At 42.9% G+C, this 26,224-nt stretch overlaps 1 protein-coding gene across 8 annotated transcripts in view; it reads right to left on the reverse strand.

The window, feature by feature from the left end:
- LYPLA1 (lysophospholipase 1) overlaps positions 1 to 18,684 on the reverse strand; it is a 54,217-nt gene extending 35,533 nt beyond the window's left edge. For 3 of the 8 annotated variants that reach the window (XM_054560878.2, XM_024250552.3, XM_063726295.1), the window contains exons 1-2: positions 18,460 to 18,684; positions 17,609 to 17,640 (exon numbers count right to left, since the gene is read on the reverse strand). In XM_054560878.2, the coding sequence (XP_054416853.1) occupies positions 17,609 to 17,640; positions 18,460 to 18,528 (101 nt within the window). In that variant the 5' untranslated portion in view covers positions 18,529 to 18,684. 8 annotated transcript variants of the gene reach the window in all.
- Between the last annotated feature and the right edge of the window lie 7,540 nt (positions 18,685 to 26,224).

Raw genomic sequence — 26,224 nt, forward strand, 5'->3', positions numbered from 1 at the left:
AGAAAAGACAAAAGTAGAAAATGAAAAGCATTTGGACTGGCGTGATCAAGAACTAATCCTTTTTTTAAAAAAAGAAACAATCATTAACAGCTTAGCTCCTATTTGTTATGAGACTACATTGTATCTACAGTTTTAGAATGTACTTTTTTTTTGGTAGAGACAGGATCTCACTATGTTGCCCAGGCTGGTATCAAACTCCTGGCCTCAAGTGATCCTCCTGCCTTGGCTTTCCAAAGTGTTTGAATTACAGGCGTGAGCCATTGCACCTGCCCAGGATACACTTTTTCCACTTAAATTGCTGGAATTCTAACTTATCAAATATTCTTCTTTCTAAACATTTGGGCATTTCAATTTTTTTTCACACAGATTTCTCATTGTACAGTCTTTCTTTTTTTTTTGAGACGGAGTCTCGCTCTCTTGCCCAGGCTATAGTGCAGTGGCGCGATCTCGGCTCAGTGCAAGCTCCGCCTCTCGGGTTCACACCATTCTTCCGCCTCAGCCTCCCGAGTAGCTGGGACTACAGGCACCTGCCACTACGCCTGGCTAATTTTTTGTATTTTTAGTAAAGACGGGGTTTCCCCATGTTAGCCAGGATGGTCTCCATCTCCTGACCTCGTGATCCGCCCGCCTCGGCCTCCCAAAGTGCTGGGATCACAGGCATGAGCCACTGCGCCTGGCCTCATTGTACAGTCTTATAAAATGAATGTTCGCAGACATCATTTTTTCCTTAGAAAAAATTCTTTAAAACATTAATGTCACAAAAATCTTTTAAAAAATTAGGCCTTTGCATATATACTGTTAAATTAGTCTAGAAGAATACTTTAAAATCAGAGAGAGAAATTAAAGACACCTCAGATAAAGCAGGTTAAGACCACATGGTGAAGAAATGATTGCTGTGCTCCGTATTTGAATGTTAACAGGTAGCCCATAGGAACCCACAGAAAAATCAAATGATTAATCTTAGGAATATTACTCTAAGCAAATACAGCTCTAACTCTCATGCAAGCTAAAAATTATAATGAAAAGCTCAATTTTTCATAGTATGAATATACAAACAGTTCCCAACTTATAATAGCTAAATTTATGATTTTTTGATTTTATGATGAATTTATCATGATGTAAAACATCTGTATATCAAGAAATATTTAACAACAGGGGTCAATAATTGTTTTCTGCAAAGGACCAAAAGAGTCAACATTAGGCTTTACCAGCCAGAAGGCCTCTGTTGCAACTACTCAACTCAGCCACTCTAGGATGAAAACTAACTATAGACAACATGTAAACAAAAGGATGTGGCTCTGTTCCAACAAAATCTTATTTATGTACAATAAAATCTGAGTTTCACATACTTTTCATGTGTCACTAAGTCTTAAGTTTTTTCCTAACCATTTAGAAAAAGTAAAAACAAGCAGCAGCAAAAATGCATAGGATGCAGCAAAGGCAATGCTCAAATGGAAATGTATAGCTGTAGACATCTGTGTTTAAAAATAAAGATCTCAGGCCAGGCACAGGGGCTCACGCCTGTAATCCCGGCACTTTGGGAGGCTGAGGTGGGCAGATCACCAGAGGTCAGGAGTTCAAGACTAGCCTGGCCAATGTGGTGAAACCCTGTTTCTACTAAAAATACAAAAACTAGCCCGGTGTGGCAGTGAATGCCTGTAATCCCAGCTACTTGGGAGGCTGAGGCAGAGGAATCACTTGAACCTTGGAAGCAGAGGTTGCAGTGAGTTGAGATCGCGCCACTGCACTCCAGCCTGGGAGACAAAATAAATAAATAAATAAATAAATAAATAAATAAATAAATAAATAAATAAATAAAGATCTCAAATTAACAACCTAATCTTCTACCTGAAAAAAAACCAAAACCAAAAAACTTAATCCACAGTAAACAGAAAGAAGAAAATAATAAAAACTAGAGTGGAAATAAATGCAACAGAGGCTGGCGTGGTGGCTCAAGCCTGTATTCCCAGCACTTTGGGAAGCTGAGGCGGGTGGATCACTTGAGGTCAGGAGTTAAGAGACCAGCCTGGCTAACACGGTGAAACCCCATCTCTACCCAAAATACAAAAACTAGCTGGGTGTGTGGTGGCACGTGCCTGTAGTCCCAGCTACTCAAGAGGCTGAGACAGGAGAACTGCTTGAAGCTGGGAGGCGGAGGTAGCAGTGAGCTGAGATTGAGCCACTGCACTCCAGCCTAGGCGAAAGAACGAGAGTCCATCTCAAAAAAAAGAGAGAGACTATCAACTAAAGCAAAAGTTGGTTCTTTGAAAAGATCAATAAAAAATGGCAAATCTTTAGCTAGATCAACCAAGAAAAAAAACAGAGAAGACTCAAATTATTACAATCAGGAATCAAAGAACAGACTACTACTAACTTGACACATAGAAAAGATTACAAGAGAACAGTATGAACAATTACATGGTAATAAATTAGATAACCTAGACTAAATAGACAAATTCCTAGAATGACACAAACTACCAAAAACGGATTCAAGAAGAAAGAAAATCTATACAGGCCTATAACAAGAAATTGAATCAGTAATCAAAAGTCTCACAGAGAAAAGCCCAGTACCACATGGCTTCAAGATGAAGTCTACCAATCCAATGTTTAAAGAATCCTTCTCCTCATCTCCCCCGCCCAAAAAAAGAAGGAACACTTACTCATTTAGAAGGCCATTATTACTCTGACATCAAAACCAAAGGGTACAAAAAAAAAAAAAAAAAAAAGACAGCCAGGTGTGATGGCTCACGCTCGTAATCCCAACACGAGGGGGGATTGCTTGAGCCCAGGAGTTCAAGACCAGCCTGGGCAGCATAGTAAGACCCCATCTCCACAAAAAATAAGAAAATTAGCCAGGCATGGTGGTGTGCACCTGTGGTCCCAGATACTTGGGAGTATGGTTTGAGCCTGGAAGGTTGAGGCTGCAGTGAGCTGTGTTCACTCCACTGCACTCTAGCCTGGGTGACAGAGCGAGACCCTGTCTCAAAATGAAAATGACAGACTATCCCATAGGAATATAAATACAAAATCCTAAAAACTACCAAACCAAATCTATCGACATATAATTAGGATTATACACCATGACCAGGAGAGATTTTCCCTAGAATGCAAGGGTGGTTCAACATAAAAATTTAATAAATACAATACACCATTTTACCAGAGATTGTAGCCAGGGAAACTGGCAAGATAAATGGCATCCAGACTGGAAAGGAATCAGTAAAATTCCTTCTCATGATCTTGTGAGCTGAGTATCTTATGATCTTATATACAGAAAATCCTATGAAATCTACAAAAACATCCTAAGAGCTAATGAGGTCAGCAAGATCCCAGGATATAAAAAACTTATCAAAAAGGTAATTTCTATACACTAGCAATGAACAATATAAAAATGTAATAAAGACAACAATTCCATTCGTCATAGTATACAAAAGAATAAAATACTTAGAGGAATAATTTAACAAAATAAGTGAAAGACTTGAAAACTGGGCAGGGCATGGCAGGGCATGCCTGTAATTCCAGCTACCCAGGAAGCCGAGGCAGAAGAATCGCTGGAACCCAGGGGAGGCAGAGACTACACTGAGCCAAGATCGCGCCACTATATTCCAGCCTGGGCTACAGGGCAAAACTCTGTCTGAAACAAACAAACAAACACAAAAATCATCAGGATGAAAAACTGTTGTGCTGCAAAACATACTACCAAGAGGGTGCAAAGACACTCCACGCAATGGGAGACAATATTTACAAATAATGTATCCGATAGGAGTCTAGTGTCCAGACTATATAAACAATTCTTATAAATCAACAACAAAAAGGCAACCCAATTTTTAAAATGGCAAAGGATCTGAACAGATATTTCTCCAAAGAAAATATGCAAATGGCCAATAAGGATGTTTGAAATGCTTGTTCTCCAGTGCCGTAAACAAATAGCACTTGAACATAAATTTAATTTATTTAGTAAGGCCATTTTTACTTTCTGCAGAAAGGGTACACTTGCCAGTAGCTGTGCCACAAGAGTACACAGAACAAAGGAGACAGAGTCATTTATAATCTGACGAGTCCAACCTACTGCTGTGTCTGGTTTCCATTGGCTGGAACCGGACCTCACATTCTGTTATTTGTCCTGATTGGCTAGCAACTTAGAACTTTTTAAAAGAGGCAAAGGTAGAGGAGAACAAAGGAAGGAGGAAGTAACTTGTGGAATGCTGAGAAAGATAAAAACACTTTTAAATAAGGAAGAGGAATAGGCTATGACCTAATGCTTGCTTGGACCAGTATAAGCATGCCAGGGCAAATATTTAGGCTAAACTGCGGGAGCTAAGAACACAAAGTACATTGATTTCTTTATTACGGCTAACAGATATTTAAGAATGTTAGCACAGGTCTTCGAATAAATTTTGCTTTTAAGAGAGTTACTATTTATTCCTAATTAGATGGGGAGGAAAATCTTTGAAGAGGGACCTCTATTTTACTTTTTTCAAGGACATGAGATGATGCTCAACATTAACCATTAGGAAATGCAAATCAAAATCACAATGAGACACCACTTCACATACAAATGGATGGCTATAATCAAAAAGACAATAACAAGTGTTCATGAGGATGGGGAGAAATCAGAGCACTCACACACTGCTGGCCATTTATCTTGGCAGAAGTGTAAAAAAGTGCAGCTACTATGAAAACTGTCCTGGAGTTCTTCAAGGGTTAAACATAGAGCTACCACTGACTCAGCAATTTGACTCCCAGGTATACACCCCAGAGAACTAAAAACATATGTCCATACAAGGTCTTGTACACGAATGTGCAGAGTAGTATTATTCATTAGAGTCAAAACGTAGAAACAATCCAAACGTTCATTAATTGATGAATGAATTATTTTTATGTGAATTTTCTTAAGAGACAGAGTCTCACTATATTGCCCAGGCTAGACTTGAACTCCTGGCCTGAAAGGATCCTCCCGACTCAGCCTCCCAAGTAGCTGAGACTAAAGGCACATGACACCATGCTCAGCTAATTATTTACTTGGCAATGAAAGAAAGCAGTACTGGTACATGTTACAACATAGACGAGCCTGAAAAACATTATGTTATAAAGTGAAAGAAGCCAGATGCAAAAGACCAAATATTATCTGATTCCATTTCTACACAATATCCAGAATAAGTAAATCCACAGAAACAGAAAAAGATAGTGGTTGCCAGGGAGGGGAATAAGTAGTCTGCAGATGGATGTTGGGTTTGTTTTGGGGATGTTGAACATATTCTGGAATTAAGACAGTGGTAACAGTTGAACAACTCTGTAAATATACTAACTACTGAACTGTATACTTTAAAAGAGTGAAGTTTTTGGTATGTGAATTATATCTCAGTAAGTACAGTAGTTCTCCATCAACCACAGTTTTGCTTTCTGTGGATTCAGTTACTTGCATTCAACCACCATCAAAAAATAGGTGAGTACAGAACAAGAATGTATTTTGAGAGAGAGATCACATTCACATAACTTTTATTACAGTATATTGTTATAATTATTCTGTTGTTGTTCACCTCTTACTTTGCCTAATTTATAAATTAAACTTTATCACAGGTACGCATGCATAGGAAAAAACACAGTATCATAGGGTTTGGTACTCTCTGTGGTTTCAGACATCCACGGGGGGTGGGGGGGGGGTGGTCTTTGAACATATGTAACAATACTAACACTAATATGTATGTATTAGAATGTATATAACTAATACTGTAATAATAAGTAAGTGGCAGGCCAGAATTGAACCATGGGCCCTTGTTTGCCAACCTCTTTTTTTTTTTTTTTTTTTGAGATAGGGTCTTACTGTTGTGCAAGCTGGAAGTGCAGTGGCATCATCTCAGCTCACTGCACCCTCAACCTCCCAGGCTCAGGCGATCCTCCCACCTCAGCCTCCTAAGTAGCTGGGATTACAGGCACACTCTACCATGGCTGGCCAATTTTTTGTATTCTTTGTAGAAAGTGGATGATACGGTTTGGCTGTGTCCCTGCCAAAATCTTACCTTGAATTGTAATAATCCCCATGTGTAGGGAGACCCCCTGAAACTATTGCTATGGAATAAAAGATGAAATGCTCCTGATTATTGTAAATACAAAATTGCATGCAGGATTGCGTAAAGACAATGACAGGTTGGACTGCCAGAACGAGCCAACAGCGTGTGATGTGCTTCCCCCTGCAGAGAGCCTATGAATGGACGTGCAGTCAGGGAGGTTTCACATCACCAAGATTCCTATCCCAGAAAAGCAGATGTTCATAGCTCTGGGAATGGAATGCGACCCTTGTGGAGAGCCTATAAACGGACGCATGCGGGGGCGCCTGTCCATATGGACAAGATAGGGCTATAAACGCCCTCATCTTGCCACGGCTTTTCTAGGCCTCTTTAGGGTTAAGACATACTCCCTTCTGAGAATTTTTGGTCTAACCGGTTGTCCAGCTTCACATCCTGTTTCTATGGATTGTTTGTAACCAGCTTTTGCTGCAACTGTTACTGCTGATTAATATCCTGCTAATCATAGGTTATGGAAAGATTGTGTTTCTGTTTTAAGGCTCTATTAGAAATTACTGATGCACACACTATATTGTAAATTCTTATCTCTGTATACTGTACTTCTACATACAAATGTTATGTTTAAGAATTACTTAATCCCTAAGTGACCATCTCACCTCATAATCAAATGACCCTAAATCCCTCACTAACCTACCCCCACCGTCACTAAACTTAGTAACAAATGCTGGTATATCCAGTGCATTGTTGGCACTGTGGGACCAGAAGGTGGTGACCCCCCTGGACCCAGCTTTCACTATCTTGTGTGTGTCTATTATTTCTCAACCTGTCGATCCGCCTGGGAACAAAGAGAGCGCCCCACTGCATTGCGGGCTGCTGGCCAGATCCTGCAATACCCATGTGTCAAGGGTGGGACCAGGTAGAGATAACTGAATCACAGGGGTGGTTTCTCCCATGCTGTTCTTGTGACAGTGAGTTCTCATTTGATCTGACAGTTTTATAAGGGGCTTCCCCCTTCGCTCAGCTCTCATTTCTCTCTCCTGCCACCCTGTGAAGAGGCGCCTTCCACCTTTCCTGAGGCCTCCCCAGCCATGCAGAACTGTGAGTGAATTAAACCTCTTTCCTTTATAAATTACCCAGTTTCGGTAATTATTTATAGCAGCAAGAGAACTAATACACGGGGTTTTGCCATGTTGCCCAGACTGATCTCAAACTCCTAGGCTCAAGCCATCCTCCCACCTCAGCATCCCAAAGTGCTAGGATTACAGGTGTGAGCCACCACGCCTCGCTCCAACCTCCATTCTACATAAGAAATACTAAGAACCAGGCAGGGCGTGGTGGCTCATGCCTGTAATCCCAGCACTTTGGGAGGCCGAGGTGGGTGGATCACCTGAGGTCAGGAGTTCGAGACCAACCTGGCCAACACGGTGAAACCCCGTTTCTACTAAAAATACAAAAATTAGCCAGGCACAGTGGCGGGCACCTGTAATCCCAGCTACTCAGAAGACTGAGGCAGAGAATCGCTTGAACCCAGTAGGTGGAGTTTGCAGTGAGCCGAGATCACGCCACTGCACTCTAGCCTGGGCAACAAGAGCAAAACTGTCTCAAAAAAAGAAAAAGAAAGAAAAGAAAGAAAAGAAAAGAGAAGGAAGGAAGGAAAGAAAGAAAGAAAATACTAAGAACCCTTATATAAGAAAAAGAAATAGGAATCTTGGGTTCTAGTCCCCACTCAGCCACTATCTAAAAGTGTGGCCTCAGACAGTTCTGTCAGTCTGGTGGCTCTCAGAAGTGTGATCCCCAGACCTGTACTTTAAGTATCCAATGAGAACTTGTTAGAAATGCAAATTCTGGCCAGGCACAGTGGCTCATGCCTATAATCCCAGCACTTTGCGAGGCCCAGATGGGAAGACAGCTTGAGCCCAGGAGTTAGACTAACCTGGGCAACATACTAAGACCCTCATCTCTACAAAAACTTTAAAAAATAGCCAGGCTTGGTGGCATGCAGCTGTACTCCCAGCCACTTGGGAGGCTGAACCCAGGAGGTCAAGGCTGCAGTGAGCTGTGTTCACACCACTGCACTCCAGCCTGGGCAACAGAGTGAGAGACCCTGTCGAAGCAAGAAGGAGGAGGGGTGGGGGGGAGGCAGCAGCGGCAGAGGAGATGGAAGAAGCAGAGGCGGCGGTGGAGGAGGACCCTGTCGAAGTGGGGAGGAGGAGGAGGAGAAAGGAAGAGGAGGAGGAGGAGAAGGAGAAAGAAGGAAGAGAAGAAGGAGGAGAAGGAGAAAGAAGGAAGAGAAGGAGGGGGAAGAGAAGATGGAGGAGGAGGAGGAGGAGAAGGAGGAGACAGAGAAAGAGAGGGAGGAGGAGGAGGCGAAGAAGAAGAGGAGAAGGAAGAGGAGGAAGAAAGAATAAAGAAGAGGCATGCAGACAAATTCCTGGGTCTCATTCCAGACCCACTCAATCAGAAACTGGCAATGGGGCCCAAGAATCAAGTCTTTTAGGTGATTTTGATGCATGCTATAGTATGAGAATCATGCCTTTCTAGTTCTCAGTTTTCCCATCCATAAGCAGGAGCTAGATGTACTGGATGATTCAAAGGTCTATACAGGTTATAAAAAACTGACTCCAATCATATTAATATAAAAAGGATGGCCAAGCTATATCCAACTCTTTTGATAATTTTCAATGACAATGAAAAACTCAAGATTTAAGAATTCTGGCTGGGTGTAGTGGCTCACACCTGTAATGCCAGCACTTTGGGAAGCCAAGGTGGACAGACTGCTTGAGCTCAGGAGTTTGAGACCAGCCTAGGCAACATGAGACCCTGTCTCTACTTAAAAACAAAACAAAACAAAATCAGGCCCTGTGTGGTGACATGCACCCGTCATCCCAGCTACCTGGGAGGCTGAGGTGGAAGGATTGCTTGGGCCGGGGAGATCAAGGCTGCAGTAAGCCATGACCACACCACTGCACTGTAGCCTGGGTGACAGAGCGAGACCCTGTCTCAAAAAATATAATAATAATAATTCTACACAAAGCTTCAATTAAGCAGAATCTAATATTCGGAATCCTAGATTAATCAGAATATATTTCATTTTATTGTTAGAAAAAAGGAAAACAAAACACAGACATGTACACACAAGGTTTCTAAGAGTCCAAAAAGTGAATTTCAGCACATACCCCCCAAAATATTACAAATTGACTCCAATCTGTTTCTCAATTGTGATCTTTTAAAAAGGACTACAGAGGCCAGGCGCAGTGGTTCATACCTGTAATCCCAGCATTTTGGGAGGCCAAGCTGGGCGGATCACCTGCAGCCAGGAGTTTGGGACCAGCCTGGACAACATGGTGAAACCCCATCTCTACTAAAAATACAACAATTATCCGGGCATGGAGGTGGGCGCCTGTAATCCCAACTACTTCAGAGGCTGAGGCAGGAGAATTGCTTGAACCTGGGAGGCAGAGTGAGCCGAGACTGTGCCACCGAACTCCAGCCTGAGCGACAGAGTGAGACTGTCTCAAAAAAAAAAAAAAAAAAAAAAAAAGACTGCAGAGTAACTAAAGCATTATTTCCATTTGTTCATTATCCTGTAGTAATATGGGTGTAGAACTTTTTAAAAAGTCAGAGATTCTGTCTGGATTTGTACAAGAAACACCACTCATCCCCATCCCCATTCATGTAGCACATTATTCTTATGAACTCTCGTATCAGTCCCAATCAGTGTTACCAACTAACTAGACAAGAAAAAAAATGACCTAAGACAGATCAGATTCTTGACTGAACACCAGAAGTAGGGTTGATATAAGTCAGAGCTAGGATCGTTCACTTTTGGATAACACGAGTGTGTCCGCACTGAGAATTATGCAAATCTACAGAAAGAAGCAAGTGAGAGACCATAAGACCAGGCAAAGGTAGTGAGAATAATGGTGTAGTTGAACAGTGTTCCCCCCAAATTCACATCCACCTGAAACCTCGGAATGTGACTTTATTTAAAAATAGGCTCTTTGCAGATTTCCTTAGTTAAGGGTTGAGATCACACTTGATTAGGGTGAGCCCTAAATCCAATAACTGGTGTCCTCCTAAGAGGAGGGGAGGACAGAAACACAGCAAAGGTCACATGAAGACAGAGGCAGAGGTTGGGGGTATGGTGCCTGAGGCCAAGGAAAGCCGGGAGTTATCAGAAACTGAACAGGCAAGGACGGATCTTCCGTTAGAGAGAATGTATGTGGCCCTGCTGACAGCTTGGTTTTGGACTTTTGGCCTGTTTAACTGTGAGAATGAATTTCTGTTGTTTTTAATCCATCTAGTTTGTGGTTATTTATAATGGCAGCCTTAGGGAACTAATACATGTGATGATTGATGCTCCTCGTATGTCTCGCCCTTTAATTCCTTATTTATTCATTTATTTGTCCAACAAATACTTAGTGCTATTACATGTCCTATACTATTCTAGCACTGGGAATACAGTATTAATTTAAACAAAACACAAAAAATCCCTGTGCTCAGGTAAATTTTATGGTACGTGAATTTTATCTTAATGAAAGTTTATTAAGGAAACCTTTGCCTTCATGGACTTTATATGCCAGTGGGCTGTCCTTCTATCCTTCCACAAATTCTAATTTTTGTTTAAGCTAGTTGAAGAGTTTTCTATTCCTTGTAATTAAATGATCTCCAAATCACATTCTATAATTCTATTATGAACAGTTCTTGATTATAGGAAGACTTGCAAACTTATTATGGTCACAAAACATATCCATGTTGCCAATTTATTTTAAATCCTCACCTTGTTTGACCTCTCAGTAAAATCTAGTAAAATCTGATCCAGTCAACCACTTCTTTTATCTTTCAAACATTCTTCTCTATACTTTTATAATCTCCTTGGCCTAGGAAATGTCACAGGGACTGGTAATACAAATAAGTAATTCCTGGAATACATCGGGGCTGGGGAGTAGCAGGGAGGGGGGGCACATGAAGAGAACCAAGCTTTCCACCAGGCCTTTCCTCCTCCCCGTTTCCCCTTAATTGGAACTGAGCTTTCAGGTGTGATATTCAGCAGATGGGGAGAGGTCCCATGAATGAAGTATAGCTGTGACCTGGTGCAACTGGAGGGGGGCACTCCAGAGTTGCACTGTTGGCCAGAACCCCCCAAGAACAGAAGTCAGGTTCCTCACAGAATTACAAATACGGAAAGGGAGAAGGCTATAATAAACCCTGTGGTGCTGGGCTGCAATTGGAGGAATCATCATAAACTCAAGATTTTGAATACTTATAAATACTAAAACTGATGTGTGTATATATGTATGTATGTGCATATATTCTTAGCTCTGTCCACTGCAAGGGTCTAGATCTGGGAGCACACATAGCACCCAGATCTCACTGTCTACTAAAAGGAACCAGGGTTCTTGGAAAAATGGCTGAGTCCAGGACTAGAGCAGGAAACATATAAGACAATCCTAGAAAAAATCTTGTACGATAAAGTGAGGAAGTGATCAAATAAGAATGAGGATATGTCCAAAAGACACTGAGTACCAGCTTGAAAGGGTTACTGTGGCCAACTAAAGGACAATTTGAGCATCAAAATAAATAACTTGATTGTTATCCTCTGAATACAACAGGAATCCAAGAGTCTGTACTGATTTAAAATTTTGAAACAAATGAGTATGTACATACGTAATAAATAAAGGAGAAAGGAAAGCTCTACCCCACAGTAGACTGCTAAAGAATAAATCCAGAATAAAGGAATTTTTTTTTTTTTGAGACTGAGTCTCACTGTCGCCTAGGCTGGAGGGCAGTGGCGCCATCTCGGCTCACTGCAACCTCCAGCTCCCAAGTAGATGGGACAACAGGCGTGCACCATCCTGTCCAGCTAGTTTTTGTATTTTTAGCAGAGACGAGGTTTCATCATGTTGGCCAGGCTGGTACTGAACTACTGACCTAAGATGATCCTCCTGCCTCAGCCTCCCAAAGTGCTGGAATTACAGGTATGAGCCACTGCACCTGGCCAGAACAAAGGAAATTTAACTAAAAGACCATATTTTAACTTTAAATATTTAAATATCATAAGATATTTGGCAACTACCACAACAATAGATTCTGGCAATAATCATTAATGGGTGCTAAATCCATGGGTGAACATATGGTGGGGATCAGGAATATGTTATAATATCAAGGTATCTCCCCACAAAATATTTTTTAATATTTTAACTACATATTCAATATTTTAAATATTTCATGTTATACTTATTATTTTAATGTGGAGAAACCTGGCAGACACCATCTTAACCAAGTGATAAAACACAACATCAGTAAAAACAAAATCATCATGAGGTCTGCCTAATATGATGCACTGTTATGGACACAGCAACACCCCTGTAGTGTTCCTGTCAAAAAGGCATAAATCACAAAACATCAGATAAACCCAAACTGAGGGACATTCTACAAAGTAACTGGCTTACACTTTTTTTTTTTTTTTTTTTTTGGTAGAGACAGGGTCTGGCTGTTGCCCAGGCCGGTCTCAAACAGCTGGGCTCAAGCGATTCTCATGCTCAGCTTCTCAAAGCACTGGTATTACCATACCCAGCCTGTATTCTTGAAAAAGTGTCAAGGTCATGAAAGACAAGGACTGTTTCAGAATAAAGAAAACTGAAGACAAATGATAAGTAAAGGCAATATGTGATCCTGGACTGATAAAGGACATTATTGGCTCAAATCAATGAACTGTGAATGGAGCTGGTGGATTAGATCGTAGTATCCCATCAGTGTTAACTTCTTAATGATGGTTATACTGTAGTGTCCTGGTACTTAAAAATGTACACTGAAGAATTAAGCTGTAATGAGGCAACACGCCTGCAACTTACTCTTTAATAGTTCAGAAATATTAACAATTGGGTAATTTGGGTGAAAGGTATAAGGAACTATAAATGCTACTTCTGCAACTTTTATGTAAATTTCACGTTATTTAAAATGAAAAGTTAGAAAGTTTAAAACATAACAGAATAGAACATAACCTATTAAATAAATCTGAGCCCAGGCAGGACACGGTGGTTCATGCCTGTAATCCCAGGGAGGGACTGGGAAGCCGAAGTGGGCAAATCACCTGAGGTCAGGAGTTCGAGACCAGCTTGGCCAACATGGCAAAACCCCGTCTCTACTAAAAATACAAAAATCTGACTGGACACAGTGGCTCACGCCTGTAATCCCAGCACTTTGGCAGGCCGAGGAGGGCTGATCACGAGGTCAGGAGTTCGAGACCAGCCTGACCAACACGGGGAAACCCCCCCCGTCTCTACTAAAAATACAAAAAAAATTAGCCAGGCGTGGTGGCGCGTGCCTGTAATCCCAGCTACTCATGAGGCTGAGGCAGGAGAATCACTTGAACTCAGGAGGCAGAGGTTGCAGTGAGCCAAGATCACGCCACTACACTCCAGCCTGGGCAACAGAGTGAGACAGGGTCTCAAAAAAAAAAAAAAAAAATTAGCTGGGCGTGGCAGCACGCACCTATAGTCCTAGCTACTTGGGAGGCTGAGGCAGGAGAACTGCTTGAACCTGGGAGGTAGAGGTTCAGTGAGCCGAGATTGTACCACTGCACTCCAGCCTGGCTGGGTGACAGAGCGAAGATTCCGTCTCAAAAAATAAACAAACAAATAAATAAATAGAAAATAAATCTGAGTCCATACTAACTAAATGGGGAGTAGCAGATTAATAAACAAAATGGAATGACAAAAAAAAGGAATGACAGAATTGGAAAATCACACTGTAGAAATGATTAACTCAAGCAATTATCAATGGATGGTAAAAATATTGGGTGAAAGCTTGATGAACAACTTGCATAGTCACAAAGTATCCCCCCGCAACTTGCTTTTTAATTACAAAAGGAAAGTAACTTCAGTAGAGACCTGGAAGATATCACCTTAATCAAATGATCGAAGTTACAACAATAAAGGGACTCAGCATCATTAGTCTACTGATGCGTGCAATGAATAGGACATATTGTTTACATGGTATTTATACCAGAAATGCATAAACTGAATCTAATCATGAGTAAATACACAAACCCAAATTAAAGGACTAGCCTGTTCTCTGCAGAAGTGTCAATGTCATGAAAGACAAAAGAAAATCTAGGGAATTGTTCCAGATTAAAAGAGACAAAAGAGACTAAAGAGATGTGATAACTAAATACAATGTGTGACTAGGGAGGAGATGGCTATAAAGGATATTAATGGAACAATCTGGCAAAGGTTGAATGCATAATGTATTAGATAATACTAAATGTTAAATTTAATGGGATAACTTTTCTGTGATTATATAATGTTTAAAATACCCTAGTCCTTCTCACCCACAGTTTTGTTTTCCATGGTTTCAGCTGCCCACAGTCAACTGTGGTTCGAAAATATTACATGGAAAATTCCAGAAATAAACAGTGGGGGATGCTCTAAAACCCCTAGTGGACGCCTGAATCCATGGATAACACCAAACCCTATATATACTATGTTTTTTCCTATACATAATATTTGTGATAAAGTTTAATGTGTAAATTAGGCATAGGAAGAGATTAACAATAATAAAACAATTATAACAACATGCCAACATCACTTCTCTTGCACTTTGGGGCCATCATTAAGCAATGTAAGGCTTATCTGGATAAAAGCACTACAGGCTGGGCGAGGTGGCTCATGCCTGTATTCCCAGCCCTTTGGGAGGCCGAGGCAGGCAGATCGCTTGAGGTCAGGAGTTCCAGACTGGCCTGGCCAACATGATGAAACCCCGTCTCTACTAAAAATACAAAAATTAGGCGACTGTGGTGGTGCACGCCTGTAGTCCCAGCTACTCAGGAGGCTGAGGCAGGAGAGTTGCTTGAACCTGGAGAGCGGAGGTTGCAGTGAGCCATGATCGTGTCACTGCATTCCAGCCTGGGTGACAGAGCGAGACTCTGTCTCAAAAAAAAAAAAGCAAAACAATACCACAACAGTTGACCCGATAACCCAGATGGTGAATGCATATAGCATGGATACGCTAGGTAAAGGAATGATTCGTGTCTTGGGTGAGACGGAATGAGATTTCATCACAATACTCAGAATGGTGTACAATTCAGGCCAGGCGTGGTGGCTCATGCCTGTAATCCCAGCACTACGGGAGGCCGAGGTGGGTGGATCACCAGAGGTCAGGAGTTCAAGACCAGCCTGGCCAACATGGCGAAACTCCATCTCTACTAAAAATACAAAAAAATTTGCTGGACGTGGTAGCACGCGCCTGTAATCCTAGCTACGCCGGAGGTTGAGGCACGAGAATCACTTGAATCTGAGCGGCAGAGGTTGAAGGGAGCCGAGATTGTGCCACTGCACTCCAGCCTGGGTGACAGAGCAAGACTCCATCACAAAAAATAATAATAAAATAAATAAAAAAGAATGGTGTACAATTTTAAACTTATAAACTATTTCTGGAATTTTTCATTTAGTATTTTCAAACCAGTTAACCACGGGTAACTGAAACCATGGGAAGCAAAACTGCAGGTAAGGGGAGACTATAGTATCTTAAATATTAAATTGCCACTTGTCAGGCTGACAGGTTCAAAGTTTCATCATGCACTCATGGAACCAATCTAGAGTCAGCCTTTCCTTAGCATTATCCCACCAAATAATTTCAGAACTGGAGACCTTTGTTTTTTCTTTTATCACAACAGGTTAAAAAGGAGGATACTTTTTTAATATAAACTTAACTTTTGGTCAAGATGTCATGGATGTTCTTGGTATTTTTTATCCTAATAGTCTTCACCATTTTCACTTTTAACTTCAGTCTGTGGAATCTGCCTAGACTGAAGTTTTTTTTTGCTTGAACTAATCATTCAGGCATAGAAGCGCTCGTTATTGGCAAAGTTAGAGGGTAGCAAGCTTCTCCCTGACTTGCAACATCAAGAAAGGTTTGGCCACAAAATAGAGATTCTGCTATTCCAGTTTCATTTGGTAAAATAAGTTCATCATTTTCACAGGACCACTGGATTGCCAGAAAGAGTGCTGCAACCTTTTCTGTAACTCCTTACAAAGTTTGTATTACATAACTCGACTTATTAGGCAAAAAATAGGAATCACTTTTAAGTGGTGGCTCACACCTGTAATCCCAGCACTTTGGGAGGCTCAGGCAGGCGGATCACTTGAGGTCAGGAGTTTGAGACCAGCCTGACCAACATGGCAAAACTCTGTCTCTACTAAAAATACAAAAATTAGCTAGCATGGTGGCAAGCAACTGTAGTCCCAGCTACTCGGGAGGACCAGGAATCCAGAAGGTGGAGCTTGCGGTGAGTCAAGATCATGCCACTGCACTCCAGCCAGGGCAACACAGCAGACCCTGTCTCCAAACAAACAAAAATCTAGCCTAATGGCATTTTTTTTTTTTGAGTCTCACTCTGTGGCCCAGGCTGGAGTGCAGTGGTGCAATCTTGGCTCACTGAAGCCTCTGCCTCCCAGGTTCAGGTGATTCTCTTGTCTCAGCCTCCCTAGTAGCTGGGATTACAGGCATGCACCACCACACCCGGCTAATTTTTATATTTTTAGTAGAGACGGGGTTTCACCATATTGGCCAAGCTGGTGTCGAACTCTTGACATCAAGTGAACTACCCACCTGGGCCTCCCCAAGTGCTGGGATTACAGGTGTGAGCCACCACGCCTGGCCCCAATGGTTCATTTTAAAGAAAATTTAGTCGTTCTAGGGCTACTTTATCAAAATTTATTTATCTTCAGTTTTCCTCTATTTCTGCAACTTTTAAACATTCATATTTTGCTTAAGTTTCACAGATTATCACTGATTTAAATATAAAAACAAAAACATCTCAATATAGAAAAAGCTTGAGTAAAAGATAAATCATGTATCTAAAGTTAGTACAACAGGCCAGGCTCAGGCGGCTCCCGCCTGTAATCTCTGTGCTTTGAGAGGCTGAGGCTGAAGGATCACTCGAGCCCAGGAGTTCAAAGCTGCAGTAAGCTAAGATCCTGCAACTGCACTCCAGCCTGGGCGACAGAGCGAGCCCGTCTCTAAAAATAATAACAAAAGAAAAAAGCAAACAAACAAAAAATAAAATAAAAATAAGTACAGTTAGTACAACAAATTGTTTGATAAGCCTCCAAATAAATCTTTGAGTTGCCTCCCCTGCCTTTCAACTCATTAGAGTGAACATCTAATCCCTCTATTCAGAATGCTGCATGCCTTATGTTGCCACTAGTTCTCTTATCAAAATCAACTAGTTCTTCTCTTCAATTTGCTCTGAAATTTTAACTGTCTGGAAAGCTCTCAATTGCACACCGTCCCTACTAACATTCCACTGATCTCTGGTATCCAATACCCAAAGCAACTAATGAGGAATTTGCAATTTTAATATGTTCCAGAAACCAGAGTTAAAAAATCAATAAACTCACGATGATAAGGGTAAAATTCTGAAGGTTTTCAAAACATAAAATACCGCACTGTAAGATACACTAACTGGCAATCTTTTAAAAATACCATTTTAGCGTCCTTAAACGTTAAACCTTTGACCGCGTAAACAAAAGTTGTATGACCCCAGTTTCATTACTGTTACTATTAATAATAATGGTACCTACCCAGTATCTCCCAATCCATGCAGGAAAATCACCTATAAGAGAAGAGGAAAATTAATAAGCAATGCCTAAATAAGCCCACACAGGACTGTTACACACTAGCTTTGCTTAAGGTGGAAAACGCAACGAAACCTACGAGAGAATTACACAACACTATCTTCGGCTACTTAATCTCTATCGACCTCTTTTAAATGGCAAAAATTGTAATCAACTTCTCCCTTTATTTCCTGAGATAATGAATGGGGGGGGGGTAGCACTCAGAGGTCCCAGTTAGACATTGAATGCAAATTATCACATTCTAAGAAAAACAGTTTATCTCTTTCAAGTCAAATCAGGAACGTCTCACATATCCTGTAGAATTTTTCCATTGCAAAAGCAAGCTTCCGGAGGCAAAAATAAGTTTGACTTTTCATACACGAGTTTTCTAAAGAACAGTACGTCTGACCTTGTAGGACACCCAATCTTCAAACTTCTTTCATTGAGGACAAGAGTGCGAGGTGACAATAAAGCGATTTCCTGGCGGACTTAGGTTTCCCTCACCCACACACCAGGCAGAAACACGCGGCAGAGGCTGACGCCGTGCCCTAGGCCGGCCCGCGGGGGTCCCGGGGCCGCACTTCCTCCGCAATGCAGGGAGGAGCTGGGGACTGGCCTTCGCGCCGGCTGTGACCCACCCCCCGGCTGCCCACGTTCCCCGCGGACCCGGCCGCGCCGACCATTCGCACCCCACCCGGGCCGGGAGGAGCGTCCTCGGCCGCAGGCCGCCACGCGCCCGCAACGCCCACCACGCGAGAAGGGCAGCCACCGGTGGCCGGCCCAGTGGACCCCTCCGAGCCCACGCCTACGCCACTCACCGCAGCGGTGGCCTTCCGGGCGGCGGGCACGATGGCGGGCAGCGGGGTTGACATGTTATTGCCGCACATACACCGGCTCAGCTCACAGCGCAAGCGGAAGGAAGAGCGGGCGCCCGGCCGCGGCCCAAGGGCGTGCGAGCGGCGAGTCCCGGCCGGCCCCACCGGGCGCACGCTCAGGCGCGTGCGCGCCAACGCGGCCCCGCGCTACCTTCCGCGCGCGCCCGCGCGTCCAGGGTCCGCCCTGCCCTGCCCCTCTCCCGACGCCCCTCCCTTGGCGCCTCACAATGTCCGGGCGGCTCCCTCCCTCCGATTGGCTCTGGCGGCAGCGCGGACCAGGCTGCACTTTCGCCACACCACGCAGCCTGCGCATGCTCGATGCTGGCTGGGGAAATGCGCTCTCAGGTGCAGGCTGAGGGCTGGTCTCTTAGATTTTGGCTTAGGTTTTTGCTTTTCTGGCGCTGTAGTGAAAAGAATGAGCCCCAGAGCCAATTCACCTAACCCCAGGTGCTCCTTCGTTTCCTGCGGCCAGAGTCTATTCATTTGTAAAAGTCTGGATGGACTGGGAGAGGTTGGTGGAGCTTTTGCAGTATTAACGTTTGGGGCTACAGCAGTATTAGATTTGGGTTCAACTTACCTTCTTTAAAGTTTAGTTGGAAAGGGTAACATTTGTCACCAGAAATCCACTACTTCCCTAACTTGATCGACAACACTTACTGATGTACGGTATTGACACAGTACAGATTTAAGTGAGAGGTAAAGCCAGCTGGTCTTCTGGGTCGGGTGGGGACTTGGAGAACTTTTCTGTCTTACAAGAGGATTGTAAAATGCACCAATCAGCGCTTTGTGGCTAGCTAGAGGTTTGCAAAATGCACCAATCAGTACCCTGTAAAGTGGGCTAATCAGTGTTCTGTAAAGTGGACCAATCCGCAGGACATGGGCCGGGACAAATAAGGAAATAAAAGCTGGCCATGCCCCCCCTTCCCCAGCTGGCAGCGGCAGCCCTGGGTCCCCTTCCACGCTGTGGAAAGTTTGTTTTTTCACTCTTCACAATAAATCTTGCTGCCGCTGCTCACTCTTTGGGTCTGTGGCACCTTTAAGAGCTGTAACACTCCCAGCACTTTGGGGAAGGCCGAGGCGGGTGGATCACGAGGTCAGGTGATCGAGACCATCCTGCCTAACACGGTGAAACCCCGTCTCTACTAAAAATACAAAAAAAAAATTGGCCGGTCGTGTAGTCCCAGCTACTTGGGAGGCTGGGGCAAGAGAATGGCATGAACCCGGGAGGCAGAGCTTGCAGTGGCCCGAGATCATGCCACTGCACTCCAGCTTGGGAGAGAGAGCAAGACCTCGTCTCAAAAAAAAAAAAAAAAAAAAAAGCTGTTAACACTCACCACGAAGGTCCACAAGCTTTATTCTTGAAGTCAGCGAGACCATGAACCCACCGGAAGGAACCAACTCCAGACACATAAGCACGAGACTAGACTGCCCTTTTCTGCACAGGTGCCTTTATGGCCTAAAGTGTAGTTACTCAACAAATACGTTGCATATCAAATACATGGTAAGATCTGGAAGAGAGCACAAGATAGAAACACTTAAAGCCAAAATGCCCTGACCTTCAGAAGTTTACAATTCAGTGAAGGACATACTGGAGGCCAGGTGCGGTGGCTCAAGCCTGTAATCCCAGCACTTTGGGAGGCCGAGTTGTGTGGATCACGAGGTCAGGAGATTGAGACCATCCTGGCTACCATGGTGAAAACCCGTCTCTACTAAAAATACAAAAAAAAAAAAAAAAAAAATTAGCCGGGCGTGGTGGCAAGTGCCTGTAGTCCCAGCTACTTGGGAGGCTGAGGCAGGAGAATGGGATGAACCCGGGAGGCGGAGCTTGCAGTGAGCTGAGATAGCGCCACTGCACTCCAGCCTGGGTGACAGAGCGAGACTCCGTCTCAGAAAAAAAGGACATACTGGATACAATCCTTAGAGAGTAAGGTGGGGAAGGAAGCTGTAAAAAAAACAACATTCCATTTCTTTCACACAGTAACCAGTGTCAGAGGCGTGTGAACCAGAGCAACTCCATCTTAAATAGGAGCTGAGTAAAGTAAGGCTGAAACCTATTGGAATGCATTCCCAGAAGGTTAAGGCATTCTAAGTCACAGGATGAGATAGAAGGTCAGCGCAAAATAAAGGTTATAAAGATCTTGCCAATAAAACAGGTTGCAGTAAAGAAGCCAGCCAAAACCCACCAAAACTAAGATGGCAATGAGAGTGAACTCTGGTCGTCCTCACTACTGCACTCTCATTGAGAGGTGACAACATGCTAGCAGTCCTCACTCTCAGCACCTCCTTGGTCTTGGCATCCGCTCTGGCAATGCTTGAGGAGCCCTTCAGCCCGCCGCTGCACTGTGGGAGCCCCTCTCTGGGCTGGCCCAGGCCGGAACCGGCTCCCTCTGCTTGCAGGAAAGTGTGGAGGGAGAGGTGTGCACGGGAACTGGGGCTGTGTGCCTTGCTCGCGGGCCACAGCGAGTCCTGGGTGGGTGTGGGCTCCGCGGGCTTAGCACCTGGGCCAGCAGTTGCGGAGGGGGCACTGGGTCCCCCAGCACTGCCGGCCCACCTGCACCATGCTCGAATTCTCCCCAGGCCTCAGCCACCTCCCCGTGGGGCAGGGCTTGGGACCTGCAGCCTGCCATGCCTGCGCCTCCTCCCTGACGAGCGCCGCCCCTTGCTCCGCGGCGCCCAGTCCCATCAACTGCCCAAGGGCTGAGGAGTGCAGGCAGCTCCACCTGTGGCCCCAATGCAGGATCCACCAGGTGAAGCCAGCTGGGCTCCTGAGTCTAGCGGGGCCTTGGAGAACTTTTATGTCTAGCTAGAGGATTGTATACACACCAATCAGCACCCTGTGTCTAGCTCAAGGTTTGTAAATACACCAATCAGCACTCTGTATCTAGCTAACCTGGTGGAGATTTGGAGAGCCTTTATGTCTAGCTAAATGGAAATACACCAATCAGCACTCTGTGTCTAGCTCAAGGTTTGTAAACACACCAATCAGCACCCTGTGTCTAGCTTGAGGTTTGTAAATGCACCAATCAGTGCTCTGTGTCTAGCTAATCCAGTGGGGACTTGGAGAACTTTTGTGTCTAGCTCAGGGATTGTAAATGCACCAGTCAGCACCCTGTCAAAACGGACCAATCAGCTCTCTGTAAAATGGACCAATCAGCAGGATGTGGATGGGGCCAGATAAGGGAATAAAAGCAGGCTGCCTGAGCCAGCAGTGGCAACCCACTCAGGTCCCCTTCCACACTGTGGAAGCTTTGTTCTTTTGCTCTTTGCAATAAATCTTGCTGGTGCTCACTCTTTGGGTCCGCACTGCTCTTAAGAGCTGTAACACTCACTGCAAAGGTCTGCAGATTCACTCCTGAAGCCAGTGAGACCGGGAACCCACCAGAAGGAATAAACTCCAGACACACCATCTTTAAGAACTGTAACACTCACTGCGAGGGTCCGCAGCTTCATTCTTGAAGTCAGTGAGACCAAGAACCCACCGATTCCGGACACACCATCAATGCCATGACAGTTTACGAGTGCCATGGCAATGTCAGGAAGTTACCCTATATGGTTAAAGAGGGGAGGCATGAATAATCCATCCCTTGTTTAGCATAACATCAAGAAATAACCATAAAAATGGGCAACCAGCTATGGAGTAGCCATTCTTTTATTTACTTTCTTAATAAACTTGCTTTCACTTTACTGTATGGACTTGCCCTGGATTCTTTCTTGTGTGAGATCCAAGAACCCTCTCTTGGGGTCTGGATTGGGACCCCTTTCCTGTAATACCAGTGTTCTGAAGGATTTGGGGTCTTATTCACACTGTTTTTAATCGTTCTTGTGGTTTTGATTTGGACAATGAGAATTTTGTGGATTCTCCAAAAGTTTTAAATTGATGACAATTTACTGAAAATGATAATAGTGTGATTCACATTTCACGTACTTGTGTACATTTATCAGGCTTTTAAGTCCTTTAGCTTTTAAGTCCTTTAGTTGTGATGTCAGTGTTACCAGAAAGGGATCCGAGTCCCAAGAGAAGATTCTTGGGTCTCTGGCGAGAAAGAATTTGGGGCCATAAAGTGAAAGCAATGTTATTAGAGAAGTAAAAAACAAAACAAAACAAAACAAAAACAAAAGAATGGCTACTCCATAGGCAGAGCAGGGCTAGGGGCTGCTCCACTGAGTATACTAATAGTTATTTCTTGTTTATATGTTAAACAAGGGGTGGATTATTCATGAGTTTTCTGGTAAAGGGGCAGGGATTTCCTGGAACTGAGGGTTCCTCTTTTGACCATATAGGGTATATTCCCTACCTGGCCATAGCAGTTTACAACTGTCATGGAGCTGGTGGAAGTGTCTTTCAACATGCTAATGCGTTATAGTAAGTGTATAATGAGCAGAGAGGACGACCAGAGATCGTTTTCCTTGCCATTTTGGTTTTGGTGGGTTTGGGCCAGATTCTTTACTGCATCCTATTTCATCAGCAGGGTCTTTATAACCTATGTCTTGTAATACCAGTCCCGTGACCTCCAATCTCATTCTGGGACTAAGAATGCCTAACCTCCTGGGAATGCAGCCCAGCGGGTCTCGGCCTTATTTTACCTGTCTCCATTCAGAAGAAGTCGCTCTGGTTCTAATGCTTCTGACGTTAATTCAGAAAATAAAACTCTCTAGTTCTTACTGTGAACATGTTCCAAATCACTATTACATTGAGTTTTTCTATGATGTAATAATTAGAGAATTCTAAGGGCCACCAATCATTCTATTAATTTACTCCATTAGTGGGGTGTAGGACGGTTCAAGTTGAGGTATCTACGCTACTATACCTGCAAGATTTACCCAAGTTATGTATCCTCCAAGGAGCTTTCTATGAAAATGATCTCTCTCTTCCCCAGCTAAGGGAATGAAATAAATATAATAATTTAAAAAGACAAAATTATTCTTATTTTAGAGGTTATGATTGTACAAAGCAAAAATACAGTAACAGCATTTAAAAATTACTAATAAGGCCAGGTGTGGTGACTCACACCTGTAATCCCAACACTTTGGGAGGCTGAGGTGGGAGGATTGCTTGAGCCCAGGAGTTCAAGACCAGCCTAGGCAACAGAGCGAGACCCTGTCTACAAAAAATTTAAAAAGAAAAAAATTAGCTGGGCTCAGGAGGCTGTGGCAGGGGCGTTGCTTGAGTCCAGGAGGTCAAGGTTGCAGTGGGCCATGTTCATGCCACTGCACTCCAGCCTGGATGATAGAGCAAGACCCTGTCCCCACCTGTGCCCCCCAAAAATAAACATTATTAACAAGAAAATTCAGTAATATAACCAATTATTAAATCAGCATACAAAAAAGAATGGTTATTCTAGCTACAAACAATAGCTGGTTAGAATATGTAAATGGAAGAAAAATGTTCAAAATAGAAATTTAAAAATATAAACATAGGTCATCCTGAGCGACAGAGTGAGACTCTGTCTCAAAAAAAAATAGGGGCCAGGCACGGTAGCTCACGTCTGTAATCCCAGCACTTTGGGAGGCCAAGGTGGGCAGATCACCTGAGGTCAGGAGTTCAAGACCAGCCTGGCCAACATGGTGAAATCACGTCTCTACTAAAAATACAAAAATTAGCTGGGCATGGTGGCAGGTGCCTGTAATCCCAGCTACTTGGGAAGCTGAGGCAGGGAGAATCGCTTGAATCCGGGAGATGGAGGTTGCAGTGAGCAGAGATCGTGCCATTATACTCCAGCCTGGGCAACAAGGTAAGACTCCATCTCAAAAAAAAAAAATATATATATATATATATATGTGTGTGTGTGTGTGTATATGTAAATAAATACATGTTATATATATAAATACACACAGGCAAATATATTACATATATATTTGTATATATATATACACACACAGGCAAAACTTTTTAAAAACCACTTTATTGAGGTATGATTGACATCATCTTGATAAGTCTAGGGACAAGCATACACCCATGAAACTATCACCACCATAAAAGTCATAAACATATCCATCACCTCCAAAGTTTCCTCCTATCCTCTTTGTTAATATTATTGTAGGGTTTTTTAACCAGATGCAGTGGCTCATGCCCATAATTCCAGCACTTTGGGAGGCTGAAGCAGGAGGATTGCTTGAGCCCGGGAGTTAGAAAGCAGCCTGGGCAGGGAGACCTTGTTTCTACAAAAAAAAAAAAATTGTTTAATTAGCTGGGTGTGGTGGTGTGCACCTATAGTCCCAGCTACTTGAGAGGCTGAGACAGGGGAATTGCTTGAGCCCAGGAGGTCAAGGCTGCAGTGAGACATGATAGTGCTACTGCACTCCAGGGTGGGTGACAGAGAGAGACCCTGTCTCAAAAATAAAAATAAACATATTGTGGAGGCTTTTTTGTTGGTTGGTTTTGGTAAGAACACGTAACAGAAGATCTATCATCTTAGCAATTTTAAGTATACAATATTGTTATAGGCACTGTGTTGTATAGATCTCCAGAATTTATCTTACATAACTGAAACTTTGTACTCCTCATCCTTCACCTCTCCATTTACCCCCTCCTCAGCCTCTGGCAACCATCATTCTAGTCCCTGCTTCTATGAGCTTGACTATTTGAGACTCCACATACAAGTGAAATCATACGATGTTTGTCTTTGTCTGGTTTATTTCACTTAACATACCGTCCTCCAGGTCCTACCATGTTGTCCCGAATGGCAGGATTTTTTTTTTGGTTTAAGGCTAAATAATATTCCATTGTATTTCTGTATTCATTCATTTCTTAGTATACATTTAGGTTGTCTCCATATCTTGGCTACTGTGAATAATACTGCAAAAAACATGGGAATGCAAATATATCTTTGAACTCCTGATTTCAATTCCTTTGGCTATATACCCATAAATAGGATTGTGAGATCACTTGATAGTTCTATTTATAATTTTTTGAGGAAGCTCCATACTGTTTTCCATAACAGCTACAGCAATTTGCATTTCTACCAGCAGTGTACAAGGGTTCCCTTTTCTCCACATCCTTGCCAGCAGTTGTCTTCTGCTTTTTTGATAATGGGCACCTTAACAGGTGTAAGATGATGTCTCATTGAGGTATTGATTTGCATTTCTCTGGTGATTAATGATGCTGAGCATCTTTTCATATTTCTGCTGGCCATTTGCATGTCCTCTTGTGTGAAATGTCTATTCAGGTCCTTTGCCCATATTTTAGTCAAGTTGTTTTTTTGTTTTGCTATTCAGTTTTATGAATTCCGTGTATATTTAGAATATGAACCTTTTATCAGATACATGGTGTGCAGATATTTTCTCCCATCTGTAGATTGCCCTTTCACTTTGTTGATTGTTTGCTTTGCTGTGCAGAAGCTTTTTAATTTGATATAATCCTACTTGTTTATTTTTGCTTTTATTGCCTGTGCTTTTGGTATCATATCCAAAATATCATTGCCAAGACCAACGTTAAGGAGATTTTTTTCCTATGTTTCTTTCTAGGAGTTTTATGGTTTCAGGTCTTATGTTTAAGACTTTAATCCATTTTGAGTTTATTTTTGTGTATTGTGTATAGATAAGGATCCAATTTCATTCTTTTGCACGTGGATAAACAGTTTTCCCAACACTATTTATTGAAGAGACTATCCTTTCCCCATTGTGTATTCTTGGTGCCCTTGTTAAAAATTAGTTGATTTATATGCATGGAATTATTTCTGGGCTTTCTATTCTGTTCAACTTGTGTATG

This window comes from Pongo abelii, chromosome 7 (assembly GCF_028885655.2).
Source record: "Pongo abelii isolate AG06213 chromosome 7, NHGRI_mPonAbe1-v2.0_pri, whole genome shotgun sequence".
In the NCBI taxonomy this organism is placed as follows: domain Eukaryota; kingdom Metazoa; phylum Chordata; class Mammalia; order Primates; family Hominidae; genus Pongo; species Pongo abelii.